Below are 25,000 nucleotides of genomic sequence, written 5' to 3'. Positions count from 1 at the left end.
AAGAGCGATGAAGACCCGATGTCTCTCTGTCTCGTGTCCGTTGTGATCAGCAGGTGAATCTGAGCTGCAGACAGTGAGGGTGTGTTTGTTTCATCCAACAGGAGCGCTCAGAGGTGTTCCAGCAGTTCTCGGTGTCTGCGTCCGGAGTCCTGCTCTGCACGGTCAGTGTTACGCATGAGAACATCATGTAAATCAAATGATGAAGGGTTACTTCCTGTTTTCAGTAGGTGGCGCTCTGACTATGATGTCATAGTAGCATGGAGATGTCTTCATTGTGGGATTGTCATCAAACACGTGAAGTTTGAGGGAGATTGAATAATGTATATTTGGGTTACAGCAACTTCCTGTTTCAAGGCGAAATGTCTAAATTCTGCCACCAGATCCACGCCATTCAACGAAAACTCACAATGAAGCATCATGAGGGTGTGAAGCATTTTCTGACTGAGTTTGGAACAGGTTGGACCATTTATAACGGAGTTATAACAACTTCCTGTTAAAAAATTTGCCACGCCACCAGAGCCACGCCCTTAAATGAAATCTCACAATTTTCACAATAAAGCATCATCATGGTTTTACGTATTTTCTTTCCAAGTTTGAGGAGGATGTGATGATGATTAAAACTGAATACTGGCATGTAGATGTGTTCAGGCCGGGACTCTTATCAAACATGTAAAGGGCAGTTTGGACAATGCGTGCTGAAGTTACACCAACTTCCTGTCTCATGGTGAATTATCAAAATTCTGTTGGGCGCCGCGGGCAGGTCCTCCAACGAAAACTAAAGCTTTGCAATTTAGCATCAAAAGAATCACACGATGAGACCGACCAGATATGATGTGGATCTGATTTATTCTGTAGGAGTTTATTAAAGTACGACATCCTTAAAAACTGAAGAGTAAATTCAAGATGGCTGACTTCCTGTTGGCTTTAGGGTGTGGGTACGTACAGTCTTTTTTGTAGGTCCACTCAGGTTACAGGTGTCTCCTGAGTTTGGTACATGAAGGTGAGACGCAGGGCTTGTTGAACTTGTATAGGGGGCGCTGTCGAGTCATTGGTCACATGGTACCATGTGATGTTCATGTGTTTCAGGACGTAGCAGCCAGAGGCCTGGACCTTCCTCAGGTCACCTGGATTCTTCAGGTACGTGCTCACTAAAATGTTCAGGTGTGTTCACCTGTGTTTTCTTGTCCAGTCAGTGGTTTAGAGCAGTGGGTCTCAGACTGGGGTCCATGGACCCCCAGGGGGCCCTTAGGGTATGAATACATGTAAGACCTGGGTGTTCCTAATAATGTGATCACTGAGTGTCGTGTTTCTACAGTACACGCCTCCGACAGCGGCGACAGAGTACGTTCACCGCGTCGGGCGGACGGCTCGTATCGGAGGAAGAGGAAGCAGCCTCCTCTTCCTCACTCCTGCTGAGACCGCCTTCATCACTGAGCTGGCCAATCACAACATCAGGTCTCTTCACTGACAGCCAATCACCTTTCAGTGACCTGTAAAAACTGCATGTTGATAGGTCAGAGTTTCTGCTCCACTTCCTGGCTTTCACTGTGTGGGCGGGTTTTATGTGTTTCAGCCTATCAGAGATGAAGCTGCTGGACATCCTGTCCAGTCTGATGATGGATGACACCTACAAGGGGCGGGGCAAATACCACAGCAAGGTAATAATGATGATGATGATGGTTGATGATAGTTGATGATGAAGATTGTGATGGTGATGGTGATGATGAAGATTGTGATGATGATGGTGATGGTTGATGATGAAGATGGTCATGATGATGATGGTGATGATGAAGATTGTGATGATGATGATGATGATGATGGTTGATGATGAAGATGGTGATGGTGATGGTTGATGATGAAGATTGTGATGATGATGGTTGATGGTGATGATGATGATGATGATGGTGATGATGAAGATGGTGATGGTTGATGATGAAGATGGTCATGATGGTGATGAAGGTGAAGGTTCTGTGTGTCAGAGTTCTAGCAGAGCTCTGGAGCAGGAGATCCGGGAGCGAGCGACGGTTCTTCAGACGGAGTTTGAGAACTTCGTTCACTCAGACGCTTCGTCAGTGCAGAGCGCCAAGAAAGGTACGTCCCTCTGTCCGTCTGATGTCTGCTTACCTGGTTGTCTGGTCGGTTGGTTGACATGTGTCCCTGTGATGTCATCAGCGCTGCAGTCCTTCCTGCGGGCGTACACCACCTACCCCGCTCACCTCAAGCACATCTTCCACATCCGTTCGCTCCACCTGGGACACACCGCCAAGAGCTTCGGCCTCAGAGACGCTCCGCAGGGTCTAAGCTCCGCCGCCAGCGCCACGGGCCCCGGGGCCAAACGAAACAACAGGAACCAGAACAGGAACCAGGCCAGGAGTCCTGTCAAGACCCAGAACAACAAGCTGAACAGCGCTGGAGAGAGGAGGTGAGTCTACTGCTGATCTTCATCACTCACAGCTGATCTCTGCGCCGAGCCGCTGACGTCCTGAGTCGGCCGAGCAGCGCCGAACCTGTTCCTCAGCTCAGTGGAAAAGTCAGAATGACCTCCTCTCTGACCTCGTCTCCTCGACCTCCATGGAAAACGTCCTGAGGTCAAAGACGTGAAGGGGAAAGAATGTGACTGAACTCACACTGAGATTTATTTAGACTGACTTCATTTCTAACACCTGGAGGATCAATCCTCCTTTAACCACAGAAACAACCAGGATGAAATGTTGAAATAAGAAAACATGAAAGACAAAGACAAACTGACAAAGTTGAGTCAGTAAAATAATAATTAAATAGAAATAATGAGCTGAGAATAAATGATATTCAGACAGTCAGACTCTTTCACGTTAAAAGCTTTTCACTGGCAAAATGTCAGGAGGCTTTTAAGGTGAAGAAGTTAGCATTAGCTTCATTAGCAGCTTCTTATAAAAACAGGTCTAATTGACCACATGTGGACTCGTGCAGCGGACTCACTGCCCAACATGCTGTTGTCATGGTGATCAGCAGCTCAGCTCACTGACAGAGAGAGTGTGACGGACTGATAGACGCCATCGTGTGCGAGTTGTCGTTAGCAGAGTTTGCTCCACCCACTAACAGTACACACATGTATTAAAACAGCTGTTTAAATATTCTGGGCTGAGAGACAAGTGTGTGTGTGCGTGTGTGTGTGTGTGTGTGTGTGTGCGTGCGTGCGTGCGTGCGTGCGTGCGTGCGTGCGTGCGTGCGTGCGTGTGTGTCTGACACGTCTGTCTCTGCTCATTAACACACACCCCCTGCTGAGATGACTGACAGTAACACACACACACTGATCCATAATTAAAGCTGTGTTCCCTTCAGTCAGATAATGTTCACACTCCGTCCACACAGGACTGAGTGTGTGTTTAATGTGTGTGTGTTGTTGTTGTTGTTGTTGTTAACAGCTGCTCCTCACAGCGGGCTTGCCTGGACATGGTCTGACCACACACACACACACACACACACACACACACACACACACACACACACAGCCAGTGGTCAGTAGAGACATAATTACAGGTGTGTGTCCCTCTCTCTGGGCTCCGCCTCCTCAGTCCTCTGGGTGCTGGTCAGTTGTGTAATGGTGCGTTCAGATTCACACTGAGATCTCTGTGACGCGTTGAAGGAACTATTTAAAAATATTCTCTAGGACTCAAGGATGAACTGATTTTGGTGGCTAAAGGTCAAAGGTCAAGGTGACCTCACAAAACAAAAAGCAGAAGGCACTGTGGGGCAGAGTGTTCCCCAGGGGGGCGTTGAACCCTCAACCCCTGCAGTTGCCCCAGGGCAAGAGAGAGAGATATTGATTAGATAAAGACTGACGAGGGAGAGAGAGAGAGAGAGAGAGAGGAGGACACACACACACACACACACACATTGAAAGTTCTTATTGGTTCATTTCTTTTTTGTGAGTTTTTGAATCTTTATAACTTTATTTAACAGACAGTTGACATGAACGTGTGTGTCTTCCTGTTTTCTCTCTCTCTCTCTTTATTCTGTATTATGCCTTGTACTCGTTTTTTATCTTTTACTGTGTGTTGTCAGGCGTCCCTCAGTGCCTTGAAAGGTGCCTATCAATAGAATGTATTATTATTATTATTATTATTATTATTATTATTATTATTATTATTATTATTACCACACGGTTCTCCGGCGGCTGACTCAGTGTCTAGACGTTACAGAACATGAGATCAGAGGTGGAACCTCGGTGAACAGGAGCACAGAACACAGGATATTAATGTTCATCCAAATATAAGACGACACTGAACTGCTTTATGAAGAACCACCAACAGCCAGAGACAGACGTGTGACAGGACAGATAGAGACATGAGGACAGACTGAGGGTTGTGTTATACCAGGAGCATACCTGTTTGTGTGTGTGTGTCTCTGTGTCTGTCTGTCTGTCTGTGTCTGTCTGTCTGTGTGTCTGTCTGTCTGTCTGTCTGTCTGTCTATCTGTGTGTCTCTGTGTCTGTCTGTCTGTGTGTGTGTGTCTCTGTCTGTCTGTCTGTCTGTCTGTCTGTGTGTCTGTGTGTCTCTGTGTCTGTCTGTCTGTGTGGTCTGCTTCTCTGTGTGTGTGTGTGCTGTGTCTGTGTCGTGCTCGTCTCTGTGTTCTGTCTGCGATGTGTGTAGATGTTTTCGTGTCTGTCGTGATTGTGTGTATGTCTTCTTTAACCTGTGTGTGCAGTTCAGGATTTATTCTTTGTTTTTCAAGATGACAAAAGTGGTTGATCGTGTGTGTAGATGATGGTAGTTGTGAGACTCGTCTTCTGTACTATATCTAGAATGTGTCTAACTCTCTATTCATTCGATCTCTCTCATGTCTGTCTCAGTCTCTGTCTTGTTGTGTACTACATGTGTGTGCACTTAGTCTGTCTCTTGTAGTGCGCTCTTGTGTGTGTTATGTGGCTTTGTTGTGTACTAACTGTCTTGTCCTCGTTCTGTCTCTCTTCGTATGTGTCATATTCTTTGTCTGTCTGTACTTGAGTGGCTTTTCTGAGAGTGTCTGTCGTGTCTGATGTGTTGTGTGATATACAGCTTGTGATGTGTGTAGCATATTTATACACCTTAATAGCCTAGTGTCGTTCTTGATCTGTCTGTTGTGTACTCCTCTAGTGTTCTGTCTGATCTTTGGTGTTGATTGTGCATTGTATGATGCTCGTCAGTTAGTATGGTATATGGTAGGTTCGGCATTAGTAGTGATGTGTGCTGTTGTGTGTGGTGTGTCTTTGTTCTCGTCTTTATTATCCTGTGTGTCTCTGTGATCATTGTCTGGTCCCATGTGCCATGTTGCCTCGTCTGATAGTGTCGTGTGTGCGTCGTACTACGTGTGTGTTGTGTTGGTTGTGGTGTGTTGTGTCGAGATTGAATATATGGGTTTGGTGTGTCTCCTCGCTCTTGTCTATGTCGTGCTCCTTGTGTGTTTCTTGTGTGCTACTGCTTGCTAGAGTCGTGTGTGAGGTCATCTTGTGTCGTGTCTGTCGTTGTGAGTTATGTCTGTGTGTGTGTGGTCGCATTTCGAAGCATTGTTGGTGCTTTGTAGCCTTGTTGGTCCCCCTGTCGTGCTTGTAGCTGTTGTGGATGGTGTCGGCTGTGTCCTTTGATCCTGTCTGTCCTGTTCTGATACGGTGTCTTCTGTTGCTCCATGTGAGGTCATGTCTCGAGTGTGTCTTCCTGTGTCTGTCTGGTCGTGTTGTGTTATGTCTGTGTGTGTGTGTGTGTCTGTCTGTCTGTCTGTCTGTGTGTTTCTGTGTCTGTCTGTCTGTCTGTCTATCTGTACAGTTTACAGTGTCTGAGTGTGATTGTGAGCACCGTAACCATCAGCCATCCAATCATGTAATAGAGTTTAAATTATCAGGAAACTCTGCGGCTCAAACACTGCACAACAACAAGTGTTATTAATGTAAAATCAGAATATTCATACACGTCTCTGTCTGAATCCTCCCATGATCCTCTCTGTTGTCATTAGTTCAGTCCCAGAGCATCTAACTGTTAGCTTCATCCACATCCCATTTCACATTTCAGCGAATCATTTTAACAAAACAGTAAAAACACTCTGCAAATGCCTGTACTTCCTTAAGAAGCCTCCTGTCTTCTTATTGGCTGAACATCCAGAAGCTGACTGTCAGAACCACACACTGTAAATAAAGAGGGATGTTGCCTCTGTGACATCACCCACAGGTTTCTAAAGCTCAGAGTGAGCTGCTCCACTGTCGCCATCTTGGCAGTGTCTGACTCCACCCCCTAACTTCCAGTTAATCCAAATATGGTCAAAGAGGAGGGGCGTGTGTGGAGCTGAGACTTCAATGCATACGCTCACTCACCTGTCACTCAAAGAGGCCACGCCCTCAATCCTCCATAACTTCAGTCCTTAATAAAACATAAACAGGTGAGTTTTATAAACAGGTGTCATGAAGGAGGAAATCAGCTCTAGAGACCAAAACAGTTTCTGTACCAGGCTGTAAACATGTTTATTTCTGCTGTAAAGTTGGACATTTTAACATGGGAGTCTATGGGGACTGACTCTCTGTTGGAGCCAGACTCTAGTGGTCGTTAGAGGAACTGCAGCTTCATGTTTCAGGCTGGAGGTTGATGATTGGTCACTAGAGACTAGAACTCAGTAACAGAACAGAATTGATTGCAAAGGAAACTAGTCAGATCCTGTTGGGGCCTGAATCTGATCCAGGATCAGTCTGTGTTCAGTGTTTGTGTGACAGAAGCCAGTGACACTTTCCAGTACGGTGGCTGACGAGGGCAGAAACATGAACAACTAACACTCTGTATCTCCAGACAGCACAGTATCAGAGCTCCAGGCCTCTAGGGGGGGCTCTAAGAGGAACACCCAGAGACTGGATATAAGCTAATGCTAATGCTAACTTGACGTTTTCTGTTGTAAAAACTACGACCAAACAAAACAAAAACCTTTTTATGTTGCCTCTTCTCTCTCTCCAATGTCAAAGGTCAGGTCTTAGGTCTCGAAGTTCAAGCTGCTCCTCTAAGAGCTCCCCCTAGAGGCCTGGAGCTTTGTGTTTGCAGCGTGTTTTTGATATACTTCCTGCAGCCGTCGGCCACCGTAGTGCAGTGAACCAGGTGTGTGTGCGTGTGTGCTCCTGCTCAGGTAGAGTTTTGAATCCTTGAGTCTGAAGAAGCAGAAACATGAAGGTTTGATTCTCGTCTGAGAGGGTTTTGTTTTTACCTGTTCCTAAGGATTCTGTTTTTATCTTGTTCATTATCACCTGGTCACCTGGTCATGTGACATGTTGTTGTGACAAGAATATTATATGGACCAGTAGGACCCGGGTCCAGACTGAGACCAGGACCAGCACCACATTACAGTGACAGTAACCTGGGTGTTCTCTCCTCCTCAGGTTCAGTCCCGGTCAGAGGGAGGTCAGTCTGTTCCGCTCCGAGTTCTCCAGCGGGTTGGCGGGAGGTGGCACCAAGAAGAAGAAGAAGAAGAAGATGACGTTTGGTCAGTCAGGAGAGGAAGAGCAGGAGTAATGAGGAAGAGGGGGAGCAGCTGACTGACGCCTCCTCACTGTCACAGAGACACAGGCTGTGTCACCTGAGCGTTCAGTGTTCACAGGTGTCCAGACATTAAACTGTGAGCAGTTTGACACTGTGAAAGTATCAAAGCCTCAGTCCACAGAGAAATGCACACAGCCTGTATTCAGAAACTGAGCCTTAAAACCAGCCGTCAGGACTTCTGGAACTTTGTGATGTCACAACAAAGCAGTCACCAAGCCCCGCCCACCTGGACCCACCATCCAAACCTTGCAGGATTTGGTTTTTCTGCTATGTTTTTATTGGATCACTATGAATATCACTCAGTAATACTTCAGTATTAGTGTATTATTACTGCAGCTCAGTACTGTCGTACTGCAGTATTACTTTGGAACTACATTTTGTGAACCAATGAACTACCGTATCCCTCCACAGATAAGCTGTTGAAGTGTAGTAGCACTTGTGCGTAGGAATACGGTTGTTCATCGGTTCACAGAATGTATTTCCAAAGTAAAGGTCTGTTTCAAAGTGATGAATATCTTCAAAATAAAGCTTCAACTGCTATTAGTTTTTTGTTTTCTGTTTTTTAAAGTGTCTAAAACATGTTTTACCTCTGACACCGCCCACAGCAGCTCGTCACTGCCTGTAGATCAGAACCTCACATACCTCACCTCAGATCACCTGAGTCCAGGTGAGTCCTGCTCCCTCAGTTCTGTCATGTGGGAATGAAACAACAGCAACAAAACAAAAATAAACAAAGATAAATAAATAAATAAATAAATAAACTGGAGAGAACTTTAAAAGTTGAGGCCACACTGAGACCTGCACAAATAAAAGCCTATTTTCTATTAGAGCAGCTGCTGTCTGCACACACACACACACACACACACACACACACACACACACACGCTGCAGCACTTAAGGAGACATTCAGGGTCTGGTCATTCTGATGTGTAATCGCTGCCTTTTAACAGCATTAATATTTCACCCTCTTTAATATTTCATCAGCTGATTGCTCTGTAACGTCTGATCCTGAATTAAATGTCCTGTCATCTGATTGGATGACGAGCAGCTGAACAGGAAGCTGAGACATTTAGTCATTGGACAAAAAATCAAAGAGCAGCTGTTGAAGTTTCTGTTTAACATCTTTATAAACTGAACGTCTGTAAATGAAACTGGACCCACTCGAGATCAGAGACCTGGAGTAGGATATGTCTAAGGCAAAACCACCATCAGTCTGACCAAGTCAAGTCCTGAAACCCCGAACAAGACCGAGACTAGTACAGGTCAAAAGCACCATCAGTTCAAGTCTAGACCAAGTCCAGTCCTGTGATCCAGTCTAGGATAAAAACCTAACAAGACGGAAACGAATCCCTGAAAACTCCTGGAACCAGGACTTAGTCTTAGACCACGGCGTCTGCCCAGATCCTGAACCTGTTCAGACCCATTAGTGTTTGTTTTATCCTGACCTTACTTTGAGAGACTGAAGGACGCTACTCGTTAACCCTGGGATGGCATCGCTCAAAAGCTAGAGCGGGTCTTCAAGGAACTGAAGGATTCCTGGTTCGATCCCCCGGCTCCTCCAGAAACTGTGTAAAGTGCCCTCGAGCAAGACGCTGTCAAGACCGTCGTGTGCAGTTAAAGGAGACCATCAAAGTACAGACAGAACAAGAACAGAACAGGAACATGAAGAGTTCTCTACGTTTATTGAAAATGTAAAAAATGAAATCAAACGACTACAGACGCGTTTTTATCAAAACATCTCAACTCCAGTCTCCACCCATCTGAACATTGTCACGTCATGATGGACAACATCCAAGGTCTGGACCTGTTGGTTTGATGTCCTGTTCTCCGGTTTCTGTTGTTGTGATGTCATATGTCCTCGACCAATCACGATCAACAGCTCTGAAAGAACCTGAACTTGGATTCAGTATCAGCTCCTGAGCCAGAGTCCGGTTCCAGGATCTCGTCCCTGAGCCGAGTGGAGAAACAAAACCAGAACCAGAGACGGTGGAAATGGGGCACTGGTGTCAGCGGGGGTGTGGTTCAGTGTGGGTCAGGATGTGGGGCAGCAGGGGTGGGGCTGCGTGCTGGTGGGTGTGGCTTCTGTACAGGTATAGGTCCATTGTGGGCGGGGCAGGCGGGTACAGGTAGTGTGTGGGCAGGAACATCCTGCCGGCCTCAGCCAGCAGCTCCAGACCAACAGCTGACTGACGCTTCCACTTGGTCCTGACAGAGGAAGCACACAGGTGAGTCCAGTGTCAACAGGAAGTAATGACTGTACCTGCAGGTAAACACCTCATCTTGTTTGTTCTTTATTAGTTTGAATCAATTAGAATATGTACTTAAATAAATACAAACTTCTTAAAAAGTAAAATCTTTCTAAACGTTTGTCAGACTCATTCAGTCCTCCAGCCAATCACAATGCAGGATTCTCTGTGGGCGGGGACCAATGAAAATAAATCAATAAATAAAAAATCAGCGCGCGAGGCCCTCACTCCTGCTGCACTAAAAGCTCCAGATTTGTTTCTGCATTAATTATTGATCATTAATTACAACACACACTGTTGAATTATTGATCACAGTGTTAATTATTAATCAGAGCATGTCTCACATGTGTGTGTCTGCAGTGATACTGAACCCAGACACACAAACACACGTTCAGTCTACAATACGTGAATCACTTCTTTTCTTTATAGTGTTTAAACGTTTTCTTTTGTTTCTGTGAAACAATTATATTCTGTGAGATTATCTCCTGATGGTGTTTTACGTCTGTTACACACCAATGTCACACAATAATGCTACACAAAAAACACAAAACAACCAACTAAAAACACAAAACAACCACAAAGACACAAAACAACCACAAAGAGACACAAAACAACCACAAAGACACAAAACAACTACAAACACAAAACAACAACAAAAAGACACAAAACAACCACAAAGACACAAAACAACTACAAACACAAAACAACCACAAAGACACAAAACAACCATAAAGATACAAAACAACCACAAAGAGACACAAAACAACCACAAAGACACAAAACAACCACAAAGAGACACAAAACAACCACAAAGACACAAAACAACTACAAACACAAAACAACAACAAAGACACAAAACAACCACAAAGAGACACAAAACATCCAGAAAGAGACAAAACAACTACAAAGAGACACAAAACAACCACAAAGAGACACAAAACAACCACAAAGACACAAAACTACCACAAAGACACACAAAACAACCACAAAGAGACACAAAACAACTACAAACACAAAACAACAACAAAAAGACACAAAACAACCATAAAGACACAAAACAACCACAAGACACAAAAGAACCACAAAGAGACAAAACAACCACAAAGAGACAAAAAACTACAAAGAGACACAAAACAACCACAAAGACTCAAAACAACCACAAAGATACAAAAAACCACAAACACAAAACAACTACAAAGAGACACTAAAGAGCAGCAGCATGATCAGTGTAGTTTTGTGGTTGTCTTGTGTCTCTAAGTCTGGAGGTCTCGCTCCTATGAACTCCTGTGAGCCTGTTTGGTCTCTGGTCGGGGCCTGTGTGGGGTTACCTCCTGTTCTGGTACCAGGTCTTCACCTGGGTGTCACTGAGTTGCAGTGAAGCAGCCAGCTCCATCCGGTCCTGGACGCTCAGGTATTTCTGCTTCTGGAAGCTTCTCTCCAGCCGTGACAGCTGCTGGTCGCTGAACGCCGTCCGAGCTTTACGAGGCTTCTTCAGGCGGCCTGCGGCAGGGTCCGAGGTCCCGCCACGTACTGAGTGATTGACAGGTGGAAATGACATCATGACAGCATTAATTGATCAGACTGGATTTATTCTAATGCAATTGAAGCTTCTGTTAAAACAACCAGATGATGAACATGGAGATGAAGATCATCACTGATGCAGGACTTTAAACTGGATTAAAGAGATTTACATGAAGCGCAGACCTGGTGTTAACTGGTTAAACTGGTTTGTCATACTGTTGTGTTTTATTTTCTCTGACATGTATGAATACATGAATCCGATCAAATTCAGAGAAAACTGATATTTTCTGATCAATAATCAATGAGCAGCTCTGATGTTTCTGTCCTTAATTATCTCCTTTATTAAAACCATCAAAGGCTCCAATAAAAAAGCATTTATTAATTTTATTTTTAAAGCAGCAGTTACATATTACATCTTATTATAGTTATTATTACACTTTATTTTTTATTATTTCACTTTATTTTTATTATTACACTTTATTATTTAACTTTTTTTTATAATTTCACTTTATTTGTATTATTTAACTTTATGTTTTTATTATTACCCTTGTTATTATGACAGAAAGAAGAACATCTATCAAATAAATTCTGAATCTTATTTTTTATTTGTCGGTTTGTCTGTCACCTGATTTGACTTTTATCAAACATGTTTATTGAGCCACTGAAAGTTGTTCACAGTAAACTGTCAGTAAGAGAGAATTATAGAATGATATTCATGTACATTCAGGAATAAAAGATTTGAACATTATCAAAAAAAAACAATTGAAAAAGAAAATAAGTGAGTGAACAAATAGTTAAAAAATTTCACTGAATGAAAATTGACAAAAATAAATGTAAGTGATAAATAATAAATAAAGGAGAAAAGATGAATCTAAAACAACCTTTATCTTCCTCTTATAACAAATCTGTTTCCCTCTCAACCATTTACTCATTAATGAGAAAGAAACAGAGTAAGCATGGTTTTAATTTAATTTAAAACTTCTCATAGAAACAAACCAGGGCAGAGGTTTCATTTACTTCTGGTTCTGCTTCTGGTTCTGTCAAATTAAAGGTAAGTCAGTTTCACAGGTTTCTTTTTTTATTTCACATATTAAAACTGAATAAACCAACTTTTCTCTTCATTTTTAATTTAATTTTTATTTAATTTAATATTTTATTTTATTTTATTTTATTTTATTTTATACAAAATAATATTATTTTATTTTTCTCCTACCTCTGGACTCACTGTCAGAACAGGAGCTGCTCAGACTTTTATCCTGGTAGTCTCCATCCTGTCCGGACTGAAACGGCTCGGCTTCTAGTTCAGCCTGTCCCGGGTCAGAGAAAGGCCGACAGTCCGCTAAGATGTCCCGGATCAGGAAGGAGGAGCTGACGGAGCGGGGCTGGGGCTGACCGGCCAGCAGAGGAGACTCCAGCCGGGGAACGGGCTCTCTCCGCGGGGAAGGAGGCGCCGAACAGCCGCTGCTGCTGCCCGGGCTGAGCTCCGGGGGGTCTGTCCGGGAGAGGAGCGCGCCGGGCGGCCTGAGGGCGAGCAGGGAGTCGATGCGGAACCTGGAGCAGCCGGAGGCAGAAACCTCCATCTCCGGCCGGACTCAGAGTGGCTTCAGTCAGAGGGTCAGTAGAAACATCAGAGGAGAGACAGTAAAAGTCCAGCTGCAGAGTTTCATCTATTTTCTCAGTTTAAAAAATCCAGAATCGAATTAAGAAAAAATTAAAAAGTGATTAACACCTGGTGATGATCATTGATCCAGATGGAAAATGCATCGATCGATCAGCAGCTGATTTCAGCACCACGGACAGAGAGAGAGAGAGAGAGAGAGAGAGAGAGAGGTTTGTTAAAATGAAGAAAAAAGGATGTAAAGATTAAACTCTGCTCCTCCTCCAGCTGATGGTGTGTGCCAACTGCTTTTTGTGGTGTGTTGTCTGTGTGGTGTGTGTGTGTCTGTGCTGTGTGTCGTGTGTGTTGTGTTTGTCTGTGGTGTGTGTCTGTGTGTGTGTGCGTTTGTCTGTGGTGTGTGTCTGTGTGTGTGTCTGTTGTGTGTCTGTGTGGTGTGTGATCTGTGGTGTGTGTAGGTGTCTGTGTGTGTGTGTGTGTGTGTGTTCTGGGTGTGTGTCTGTGTGTGTGTGTGTGAGTGTGTGTGTGTGTGTGATGTGTGTGGCTGTGTGTGTGTGTGTGTCTGTGTGTGTGGTGTTGTGTGTGTCTGTGTGTGTGTGTGTCTGTGTGTGTGTGTGTCTGTGTGTGTTGTCTGTGGGTGTGGGTGTGTGTGTGTGTTTGTGTGTCTGTGTGTGTGTTGGTGTGTGTGTGTCTGATGTGTGTGTGTGTGTTGTGTGTCTGTGTGTCTGTGTGTGTTGTGTGTGTGCTTGTGTCTGTGTGTGTGTGTGTGTGTCTGTGGTCTGTGTGTGTGTTGTCTGTGGTGTGTGTGTGTGTGGTTTGTCTCTGATTGTGTCTGTGTCGTGTGTTTGTCTGTGTGCTGTGTGTGTGTGTTTGTCTGTGGTGTGTGTGGTGTGTCTGTGGGTCTGTGTGTGTTTGTCTGTGTGTGTGTGTGTGTTTGTCTTGGTGTGTGTGTGTGTGTGTGTCTGTGTGTGTGTTTGTCCTGTGTGGTGTGTCTGTGTGTGTGTGCTGTCTGTGGTGTGTGTTTGTCTGTGTGTGTGTATTGTTGTGTGTTCTATCGTGTGTGTTGTGTCTGTGTGTGTGTCTGTGTGTGTGTTTGTCTGTGTGGTGTGTGGTTCTACTTTGTGTGTGTGTGTGTGTGTGTGTGTGTGTTGTGTGTGTGTGTCTGTGTGTGTGTTTGTCTGTGTGTGTGTGTGTTTGTGTGTGTGTAGTAGAGATTGAGTTGACTGAGTTGTAGTTTGTTTGCGTTATGTTTCTGTTGTTGTTTACATTAAGTAACATAGAAATACATTAATAAATCAACACAGTTGACTCAGACTGTATTACTTATAATTATTATAATTATTAATAACTGAATTATTATTAACTGTGTTCTACTGTCTGTGTATATGTGTGTTCATGTAAATATGTGAATATAGCCCAAGATATTTATTATTCAATTGTTATAACAACATTCATCATATAACCACTGTTACCATGTTATTTTTTTCATTATTATTATTGTATAGGATGGACTCTTACTAGAACACACACACACATGCACACACACACATACACACACACTCGTCCATGATTGAAGAGTTAACATGTTCTGTGCTGATTGGTCAGATTGACTCTGCTGCTCTCAGGAAACAGCTGAACTCTCTCATAACCTACATCACATGAGAAAAAGACATGAACTAAATATGTTCCAGCCTGAAAGACATTTTTTTCTGGAACATTGACATCATTCAATCATTTCAAGTTCAGCCTGAATAAAGTTTTCACTGTGATTTAAACAACACATTTCAATCAATAAAACCTAGAGAGAAATAAATAGAAAAGTGTCATTTAACGTTGTATATACAGTCACTTTATACTGAAGTACATTAGTTAACAGTGTCCTCAGCATAAATTCTACATTATATTTCATATGCAGTCATATAAATGATTTGCATATAGAAAAAGCAGTGGTCCTGGTCTAGAGCCCTGAGGGACTCCTCCTCCTCCACCTCTTCCTCCTCCCTTTGTCCAGATGTGAATAGAAGAACTTCACACAGATTCATGACTCTTTATTGTTTTATTCGCATTAGTGTTCAGATGTTCTGACAGAAGTTCAGTCTGTTTTGTCCTCAGGTCAGTCCAGACTGTATGTCCCCTGACCCTGATGTCCTCTCCTGGACACAGAGTCTGACTGATGAGCCCTGAGCGCCCGGAGACGAGCCTCCTGGTCCCTGAAAGTGTCCAGAGCAGGAGGGACCTGGGGAGGAGGAGGATGAGTTGTATTAGCTATCCTCAGAAAACTCAGAAAAACAGGTGACACTGAGTTTTTGTCGAGTTGTTGTTATCGAATTGTTGTCAAGATGTTGTCAAGCGTTGTTGAGTTATTGTCGAGTTATTGTCGAATTGTTGTCCAGTTGTTGTCAAGGTGTTGTTGTCCTTTGTCAAGTTGTTGTCAAGTTGTTGTCAAGTTGTTGTCAAGTTGTTGTCGAGCTGTTGTTGTCGAGTTGTTGTTGAGTTGATGTCAAGTTGTTGTTGAGTCAAGTTGTCGTCAAGGTGTTATTGTCGAGTTGTTGGCAAGTTGTGGTTGAGTTGTTGTTGAGTTAATTTCAAGTTGTTGTCGAATTGCTGTTGTTGAGTTATTGTCAAGGTGTTTTTGAGTGGTCAAGTTGTTGACAAGTTCTTGTTGTCCAGTTGTTGTCGTCAAGTTGTTGTCAAAGTGTTGTTGTCGAATTGTTGGCAAGTTGTTGTTGACGAGTTGTCAAGTTGTTGTCGAGTTGCTGTTGTTGAGTTGTTGTCGAGTTGTTGTCGAGCTGTTGTTGTTGAGTTGTTGCTGAGTAGAGTTATTGTTGAGTCAAGTTGTTGTCGAGTTGTTGTCAAGTTGTTGTCGAGTTGTTGTCAACTTGTTGTTGAGTTGTCAAGTTGTTGTCAAGTTGTTGTTGTTGAGATGTTTTGACAGCAACAGTGTGTGTGTGTCACCTGTGAGAAGCGTGGCAGTCTGAATGGTGTCTGTGTGACAGGCAGAGCTCTGCTTCTCCTCAGCAGACTGGTCCTGGTGTCTGGAATACAGCCTGGTTTAATCTACACACACACACACACGCACACACACGCAAAACCTTGTAAAGATTAGCTGACAAATCAAGTCATGGTTTTATCTGCTTGCTCTGGAGCTTTCAGCTGTATCACATGATCATCGTCAGCAGGGGATGTGTTGCAGTTGTCATGGAAACATTCAAACTTCTGTATTGTGAGCAGCTGTAGGCGTCTCTCTTCAGTGATGACTGAGTGAACTTCAGCAGCTGATGAAGACTGACACAGCTGAAAGCTCCAGTACAAGTAAGTAAGTAAGTTAATAGTCCTTGAGTGTGTTTCCATGTGTGGATTGTGATGTCATTGGGTGAAATGTATTGACACGTACTAATGTCATATTTCAAAATAAAACTGTATCAATAATCAGAAATCATGTTCATGTGGAGACCACACACTCTCTCTCACACACACACACACACACACACACACACACACACTCACACACACACACACACACACACACACACACACACACACACACTCTCTCTCTCTCACCCTGTGCAGCTCTCTGTGGTTGCTGGTTGGATTCCTGCTCAGCTGTTGGTCGAGCCAGCGGCGAGCGTACTGATGAGAGAGGAGGTCTGACAGCGGAGATGACGCCCTGATGGACAGATCCACCACGTTCATCAATCACTTCAATCAATAATCAACAATCAATTCTGTGTTTTCACTGTCTGACCTTGTTGTGACTCCAAAGGTGATGTCGGGCACCGCCGGGCGCCATGATGCCCCTCCTTCTTGCTGTTTGGGGGCAGGAGGCTTTGTCCTGGCCCCGCCCCCCTGGGCCCGGTACTGACTCAGCTCTTTGGACGTTACCAGACCGGACTTCACGGCTTCTCGGTTCAGAGACACGAAGTCCGGGACGAGCGGTCGCTGTGGAGCAGACTCTCCTCGTCTGGACTGGACCCTCCAACTGGACAGAACTGACACAGCACAGGGACAGGGCTGGAAACTACAACTCCCAGCAGGCTTCACTGCCCTGGCTTCATGGGAGTTGTAGTTGTTGAATGTCAAACTACAAAAGTCTTATTTTTGAAATTGTATTTGTAAGATTAAAGATGCCAAAATAAAAGCAGAGAAATTAAATATAATACATGACTGTCCTCACAAAGATAGACACACCAGAACTGTGTGTGTGTGTGTGAGAGAGTGACAGCAGTGATTGTTGCCTGGAGGGACGTCTCCTTCACACACACACACACACACACACACACACACTCTCTCTCACACACACACACACACACACACACACACACTCTCTCTCACACACACACACACACACACACACACACACTCTCTCTCACACACACACACACACACACACACACACACTCTCTCTCACACACACACACACACACACACACACACACTCTCTCTCACACACACACACACACACACACACACACACTCTCTCTCACACACACACACACACACACACACACACACTCTGACAGCTGACCGCTGCCAAACCACACACACACACACACACACACACTCTCAGACTCTCTCACACACACACACACACACACACACACACACTCTCTCTCACACACACACACACACACACACACACACACTCTCTCTCACACACACACACACACACACACACACACACTCTCTCTCACACACACACACACACACACACACACACACACAGTTGTTCATGTTAGTTTCATTATCATTGTATATGTTTATTATTTATTTATTTATATTGTTGTTTTACCTTCAGCCACGCCCCCATCTCTCAGCGAGCTGCTGTTGGTTCCAAAAGTGAAATCTGGACCAGGAACTGACAAACCTCTGGACCTGGTCTGACCCAGAGACGCCTGCAGGGGGAGAGGCGACTTAGTTTCTTTTATTGTGAAAAACTGATATGACGGAAACTGAAAAGTGAAATGTTGTGATTTGTTTACCTTAATCAGCAGCGGATTGGTCATCATGGAGTCCCTGACCACGCCCACCCTCGGTGATGACATGTTTCCGGTCAGACTGATGATGCTGATGAAGATGAAGGCTGATGATGAAGAGCAGAGTTTCTAACAGGTTAAACACAGCGACAGCGCTGCCTCAAAACGTCACGTCAATAATATTTGTTTTTCTCTGCTGAGCGGCAGACTCAGTTTCCGGTTCTTCAGCACCGTCACATCTGTGCTGCAGTTTACCTGGATACACCTGTGCTACTTTAAACACGGTATTTAGTCGTTGTTTAGCCTACAGATACTCACCTGTGTTACACCGCGTCCTCCGGCCGAGCTGCTCTGTTGCTATGGTAACATGACGCTAATGTTCCGTTCAACCAGAAGTTCAAAGTTTTCAAATTAAAGTTGAACAGAGTGAGACCTCACTGACAGCAGGGACACGTTTAATCTGAAAACGGTGAGCAGCGTTTTGCTCCTGTTTCCGGGTTGAATGACGTGTTTCCTCGGTGTCAGCCAATCAGCAGCGCATACGTAACACAACAGGGTGTTCAATGCACCATCGTCTCCCACTAAATAAACGTTTGTCTACGTTTTGTCTGGTGTCCTGTTAATGCAGCGCAACGATTGGCGAGATGTTCTTTTTATTTATTTATTTATTGAACACGGAACAAACAACAACTCTGAACAATGACATGAACTGTAACACACAAAATCATATTTCAATTGAGAACACTGCAGATCTGAAGCTCAACTAACATTAATTCAAATATGTTTATAAAAATTTGATATTAAAAATCCTTCCATCCATCAGTGCAGAGAAACCTCCTCCTCTTTCTGTCGTCCAGAAATCTCATCCACTGGATTTGAGATTTTAAATCAACTTTAAAAAAGTCACATTTTAGTTTGACTAAACTTACCAACAATTCAGTTAATTAATTAATTAATTAATTAATTAATTTATTTATTTATTTTAAGCAGAAAAGTAGATTTCCTGCCCAGATCAGTTCAGTTCACCTGAAACACCTTGAAGTGTTTTTATGAACCCATACTGAATCCAGTAATGACGTTTTATTAACAATCTTCATAAGAGTCAAAAAGGCTCAACTCAATCAGAATAAACAGAAACAAGTGAGCGGGCAGAAATAAGAATAGGAATACAGGAAGAAAGAAAATGAATGAACAGATAAATATAATAAACTTAATTAACAAGAAAACATAGAAGACACAAATAAACAAAGGGACAAAATAAGAGAACATTCAGGTATTAAAGTGCATAAATATTCATACAGATTTGGGATTTTTTAATATAACAGCACTTCTTATTTTTCATATAATATTATTTCATTTAAAAAGGCATCAATAGGAGGTTTTTCAAGAAACCACATTTATGTATCAAGCATTAATTATTTTTCCCAAACTACATTTTTTAGTTTTCCATTTAGAGACCACATTTTATATTTTTATATGTTAGCATTAGCTGCACAGATATCAATAGTTAGTCAATGTGTGAGTCACATGATCGTGTAGTGTTTTTTTATAGCAGCAGTACAGTGTTATAACTCAGTTCACAACAGTTTTATCCAAATTAAAAATGTTTTTTATTGTGTTACACTCTTACAAACATGAGCATCAGTTTGTGTTTGTTTTAAATGGAGTGAAAACACGTCAGACGAGGACAAACTGTGTTTTCTGAAGAATATTCGCACAGAAAAAATAATTGTCCTGAAGGACTGAGTCTGTTTTTATAATGAAGAGCGTCTCTGAAGTGACTCGACGTACTGAACAAGTTCATGGGACAACTCTGTCACCTGCTGTTGTAAGTCTGTACCTGCACTGGGCAGTAGCCAAAGGATTGTGGGTAATTCTTAAAGCTCATGGGAGGAGTTTAAAGGTGTGAAAGGGTGAATTTCAACCTGAACCATGATCCTAACCTGAACCAATATTTATTTCAATGTAAGAATTCAGATGTTGCAACATAATAAAATACATGAAATTTCACTAATTAACTTTTGCTTTTTTGTCTCAGTAGTATTCTAAAATACAGTGTTTGACAATAATATTATAGTATCATTCACTTACTTAATAATATTCATCAAAGAACAGTTATGTTCTGAGTTTTCTTTTGTGTAAAACATAGAACATAGAACCTACCTCGAGTCAAAATAAGTAAAAATAAACGATAAAATCATAAGAGGTAAATGAAATAATTCCCCAAATAACTCGTTATTAGGCTTTAAAACAAGCAATTATTGTCTGTTGTTGCTATAGGACAAAATCAGCTGCATATTTTTTCTATTTTGAACTCAAATGTTAAAACACGCTGTTGTGTGTCTGTTGTGATCCTGCAGCTGAAAGAACATCATGTTCTTCACACACTGACCTGGACACGAGGTCACTATCGGTCAAACAAACTCACTTTGGAAAAGTTCGGGACAGTTTGAAAGAAATACTGCTCACGGAAAAAACACTTCTCATCTCCAAAACAACTTCTTTCATTGAATGTGTCGTCTGTCTTCCTGTGGGGGCGGGTCTAACTGAGCATGTGCAGTGTCAGTGTCATCACTGTAGCGTGTTTCTGATTGGAGAAATTAGACTTGTTGCAATCGTCCCCGTCTCCCCTACCTCTGTTCCCTCAACGCAACCAAACTGAGAGTGAAAACTAAAGCCAGAAAATCTTTTTGCCCTGAAGGCAACACAGCTGTCACCACGAGCCTGAGCAGCTCTGAGATTTATTTAGACAGGACACATCTCACAGAATCACACAGGTAACACAGGTAACTCCAGGATCCTCTGTCACTCTGCTGTGACACTTCAGGGACTCAACAGGACAGTAGGAGAAGGTTAAACAGACGCCTGAACTGTTCACCTGACTGAGGAATATTAAAAAATATATCATCAATTTAATCATTAACGCAGGAAAACTTCATGATCACACCTCTGTTGTTCTATGAAAGGAGAGCTCCGTGAATAACTCAATGACACCTGAACCGTCGGCCTGCAGGGGGCAGCAAAGAACGCTGCTGCATTCATGGACCATAGCAAAAACGGTGACGCTTGTGGTAAGAAAGAAAAAACAAAAGTTCAATTTGCCAATATTACGAGACAAAAAGATTAAAAAAAGATCTTATTTTGTAAAATGTTTTGAAATAGTGATGAATACCTGGTACAGAGTCCAAAGACCCAGAAATTACATAAGGATTGTTGAGTATTTTTGTTTGAAAAATGACTTTATCAATCAAGTCTGTAAATAGCTGCATGTTATTTTTTTGCTGATTGACTCAGCAATTAATTGATTGATCATTAATCATTTCAGCTCTAGAATTGTAGCACAGAAGAAATGCTGAGTGATTCCTCTTCATGCTGTATATAGAAAAAAAGAGTAACTTTGACCTTTAACTTGAATTTTCTTTGACAAATATAGATCTTTTTTTTTTAAATAGCACTTAATGTTGCAGCTTCTCATTTTCAGAATAATTTCCTTGGGAAAAAAAGATGTTATGTTAGTTTGATTAGTTGTAATTACAGTTGTGTTGAGTTTATCATCAGATGCTGATTGAAAAGAGAAAATGAAGAGAGAAAATACAAAATATGAATTTAATCTGAATTAAATAATCAATGAATAAATTGTATAATAAATCAGTATAATAAATGTAATACAATATTTCACAATCAGATAATTAACATTTTAAGACATTTTAACCAGTTTACAGTGTGAAACCACTTTGTTTTCTGTCTGTTTCTCACCAGACACTGAGATCTTCGAGCTAAACATGAACGCAGCACGGTGGTTACGTCAATCCACGCGTCAGCCTCGTCTTGAGAAAGATCGTCAATTGAAACACGTCTCACTCAGAGGTTAAAACAAAAGCCCTTCCTCCAAACGGACCAAATAAGAGCGTTACCGTAGCAACCCGAACCGATCAGATAAATTGATCATCGTGTTCGGTTCTTTCCTCTGTCTGTGTGTCTGTTGTCGTTGATACAGTAAATGTATACACGGTGTGTTCCCTCGGTTGTGTTAGTTTCTTTGTATCCGGAAAGTTGCGCGCAGTGAGCCGTCTGTCCTTCCTGCTGCTCCGGTAAACACACGTCTGTGTTCGCGGGGCTCCGCTCTCATGTCTCTCCGGCTCTCTCCGCTTGTATTTGGCAGAAATCCTCGAGCCCTGTGACCGCCTCCCTCGGTGTGCCTCTCCCCGCGGACGGCAGGGATGCTTCGGTTCTGGTTCAAAGCGGCGGTCGTCCTCTGGCTCGTCCCCGGGTGTCTGGGAGCCGCAGCCCGGCTGTACACGGAGGAGGACCCGCTGGTGATCCTGAGCAGCAGCAGCTTGAAGTCCACCGTCAGTAACTCGTCCTCGGCCTGGCTGGTCCAGTTCTTCTCCTCCTGGTGCGGACACTGCATCCAGTACTCCAGCACATGGAAGACCCTGGCCCAGGACGTCAAAGGTATTTCATCACACACTCGGTCCGGTTCTGTCTCCGCCGCTGTCCGTTCTCTCTGTATCAGGAACACCAGACTCCATTTACTGCACCGCTGTTTCATCCAGCTCGTGTTGAATGCTGGACTTCCAATGTGAGTCTGTTTGGTGTCTGATTTTTCATTATCCCCTCTTCAGTTCGGCTTTAATAACAATCCAAAAATCAATTCATTAATTACAATAAAATCTCAACAAATCTCGCGAGGCTCGCGCCGCTGAGGTGTTTTAATATGTGTGTAACAGGTGAAAAGTAGCAGGTTTTTGAATGAAGTTCTGACTGTGGGTGGTTCTGTTCGCGAATGGCTCCGTGCTGTGATCTCATTGTAGAGAGAATCTTAATATGACTTTAATACATCAGCTGTGACTGAATCTGTCATGAACGAATAGGTAAACGAGCGCGTGTTTCCAGGCAACAGACAGGTGACAGTCGGGTTCAGGCTGGTCGCTGCTTCACACCTGAATCACCTGTTTACAGATCAAATAACAGATTCGATGAGGATTTTTGCTCCAGGTTGATCAGTGTGATCAGTTACAGAGGTGTGAGGTTAAAGCGGGATCTCAGTCCAGGTGTTACCATGAGCTGGTTCAGCTGGTCAGATGATCAGATGTCACCAACTACACCTGTTCACTTTGATCCAGCAGTCTGTCCGTCTGAAGGATTCCATAGGCCTCTGAGGCAGCGTTTATATTCAGAGGGGGGTGGGGGGTCAGTGGGGCCTCTTAAATAATGTTAATCCAACCATGACAGCTGTTCTTACTAGTTCCTTTCAGATGAAGATTTTACATAGAAAATATATGATGATCTAATAACAGACCAGACCAATCACCTGATCGACAGCAAAGTGATCAACTATTGTGATATCAGTCAGTAGAGTTTAGTTTGTCAGCAACAGACTGATGAGGTCATCACCTGTTCATTGATGACATCACTACACACTGAGCTGGGTCCACTCTGCTGACACTCAGAGAGACGGTCCCATCATTTGTTGATGTTTCCAACACACACACACACACACACACACACACACACACACACACACACACACACACACAGCAACTGGTGGGAATCACTCCCCGTCTTTAGTCTCCATCTGCCTCCATCTGTCCCTGGGGAATAACTCACCCAAAGAACCAGCTGCTGCTCTCTCACACACACACACACACACACACACACACACACACACACACACACACACACACACACACACTCACACACACTCGCTCCCTTTATGTGGACCTGCTGTCAGAGTCAAAGGACGTCTGAGAGACAAAGACCCTGATGCCCCCTGACCCCTGATAGACAGACAGCTGGGAGACAACACACACACACACACACACACACACACACACACACACACACACACACACACACACACACACAGTCCAGGTCTTTGTCAAACGAGGTCCTGGTGAAACATGTGGGTAGGAACCTTCAGCATGTTGTACAGTGTTGCCCGGGGGACACATTGTCTGTCGGGTGCTTGTGTTGAGTGTCCAGATGTGTTCACAGTGAACATACAGACAGGGCACAGTTCTTCTTCTGTGGTCTTTATATAGAAGGAGATCCACTGACTGAAGAACTGAGAACGCTTCTATAGCAATATCCCATAATCCACTGGGAGCAGTGATGTCACAGGAAGGGCATGAAGCTTGTTCTTCATTTCATATTTTAATCGACATTAAAAAGAGGAATTGTAAAAAGAATTCATAAATGAACGATTAATAATCAATCAATACTTCAGGTTTACAGAAACAACATAAAACTCTTATTAAATAAAACATTTATAAATACATTTATTATTCATTCATGAATAAATGATAGAATTTAAAAAACTCTTTGAAAAGACACTTTTTTAAAAGAAAATAAATAACTGGATTCAATTTCCATTTCCATTTTCCAGCTGCTTTCCCTGTTAGCTAATAGATTAGCTTAGCCATGTAGCTTCTCCTGTTAGCCTCTCCATGACACTCGGGACCTTCAGTGCTGGTAAAACCAGGCTAAACAGCAAGCTCTCTGATTGGTTGGAGAGCTAACCAGTTGGCTTTACCAGCAATGAAGGGTAAAAGGAGAAGCTAAATGGCTAAGCTAATCTATTAGCGCACAAGAAAAGCAGCTGGAAAAAGGAAATAGAAATTGAATCCAGTTATTTATTCTCATTTTTAAAATGTCTTTTCAAAGAGTTTTCTACTCTGTTGTTTATTCATGAATTAATAAATGTATTTATAAATGGTTTATTTATTTATTATTATTTATCTGAAGTATTTATTGATTGATTAATCATTTGTTTATAAAACCTGTAATACCTATTTAAATATGAAATTAAGGAAACATTTTACTTCTGTTCGTGTGACATCACTGCTCCTCCATGATAATTGCTATTAAAACAAAAATAGCTAATAGCATAGCTAAGTTATCATTCCACATACACACACACACACACACACACACACACATGCACGGTTTTCCCTCATAAACATCAGGTTCTGCAGGTTGTTAATAACTTACACTTGCTGTGGTTGCTATAGTAACCCCACAACCTGAGGACCCTACAGTACAACCTGGGCTGACCAGGAAGCTGCCTGAACATAACAACATATAACCCAGTCTCGCCCCCCACCCCCCACCCCCCAC

At 43.0% G+C, this 25,000-nt stretch overlaps 4 protein-coding genes across 9 annotated transcripts in view; 2 read left to right on the top strand and 2 right to left on the bottom strand.

Annotated features, from left to right (window-relative positions):
• The window catches only part of ddx31 (DEAD-box helicase 31), a 29,301-nt gene extending 21,609 nt beyond the window's left edge, over positions 1-7,692 (top strand). Inside the window, exons 15-21 of the mRNA XM_022764747.1 lie at positions 102-161; positions 1,087-1,137; positions 1,316-1,455; positions 1,574-1,658; positions 1,980-2,091; positions 2,173-2,422; positions 7,367-7,692. Of these exons, the coding sequence (XP_022620468.1) occupies positions 102-161; positions 1,087-1,137; positions 1,316-1,455; positions 1,574-1,658; positions 1,980-2,091; positions 2,173-2,422; positions 7,367-7,499 (831 nt within the window). The 3' untranslated portion in view covers positions 7,500-7,692. The remainder of the gene's footprint in view (positions 1-101; positions 162-1,086; positions 1,138-1,315; positions 1,456-1,573; positions 1,659-1,979; positions 2,092-2,172; positions 2,423-7,366) is intronic.
• Positions 7,693-9,532: 1,840 nt separating this feature from the next.
• Positions 9,533-12,873, bottom strand: LOC111236128 (barH-like 1 homeobox protein). The gene is made up of 3 exons (XM_022764745.1): positions 12,507-12,873; positions 11,101-11,302; positions 9,533-9,731 (listed from the first exon to the last, which is right to left on the bottom strand). Exons 1-3 carry the CDS (start codon positions 12,871-12,873, stop codon positions 9,533-9,535), a joined length of 768 nt encoding a protein of 255 aa, XP_022620466.1.
• A 2,072-nt stretch (positions 12,874-14,945) lies between these two features.
• cfap77 (cilia and flagella associated protein 77) lies at positions 14,946-18,365 on the bottom strand. Of its 2 annotated transcripts, none has more exons than XM_022764753.1 (7): positions 18,200-18,365; positions 17,888-17,988; positions 17,698-17,800; positions 16,654-16,957; positions 16,470-16,575; positions 15,864-15,965; positions 14,946-15,144 (listed from the first exon to the last, which is right to left on the bottom strand). In XM_022764753.1, exons 2-7 carry the CDS (start codon positions 17,948-17,950, stop codon positions 15,022-15,024), a joined length of 801 nt encoding a protein of 266 aa, XP_022620474.1. In that variant the 5' UTR covers positions 17,951-17,988; positions 18,200-18,365; the 3' UTR covers positions 14,946-15,021. The 2 variants fall into 2 exon arrangements, with proteins under 2 accessions (XP_022620474.1, XP_022620475.1); XM_022764754.1 differs by having other exon boundaries at positions 16,654-16,897.
• Positions 18,366-20,583: 2,218 nt separating this feature from the next.
• The window catches only part of qsox2 (quiescin sulfhydryl oxidase 2), a 13,543-nt gene continuing 9,126 nt past the window's right edge, over positions 20,584-25,000 (top strand). For 2 of the 5 annotated variants that reach the window (XM_022764761.1, XM_022764757.1), the window contains exons 1-3: positions 20,585-20,952; positions 21,641-21,748; positions 22,044-22,336. In XM_022764761.1, coding sequence (XP_022620482.1) covers positions 22,102-22,336 — 235 coding nt within the window. In that variant the 5' untranslated portion in view covers positions 20,585-20,952; positions 21,641-21,748; positions 22,044-22,101. Of the gene's footprint in view, positions 20,953-21,640; positions 21,749-22,043; positions 22,337-25,000 lie in introns of all 5 variants that reach the window. The other 3 variants (XM_022764760.1, XM_022764758.1, XM_022764759.1) reach the window with 3 other exon arrangements.

The sequence above is a fragment of the Seriola dumerili genome, unplaced genomic scaffold (assembly GCF_002260705.1).
Source record: "Seriola dumerili isolate Sdu_G_001 unplaced genomic scaffold, Sdu_1.0 BDQW01000567.1, whole genome shotgun sequence".
Taxonomy (NCBI): domain Eukaryota; kingdom Metazoa; phylum Chordata; class Actinopteri; order Carangiformes; family Carangidae; genus Seriola; species Seriola dumerili.
The sequence above is the reverse complement of the archived record's forward strand: the minus strand, read 5'-3'. Positions and strand labels throughout refer to the sequence as shown.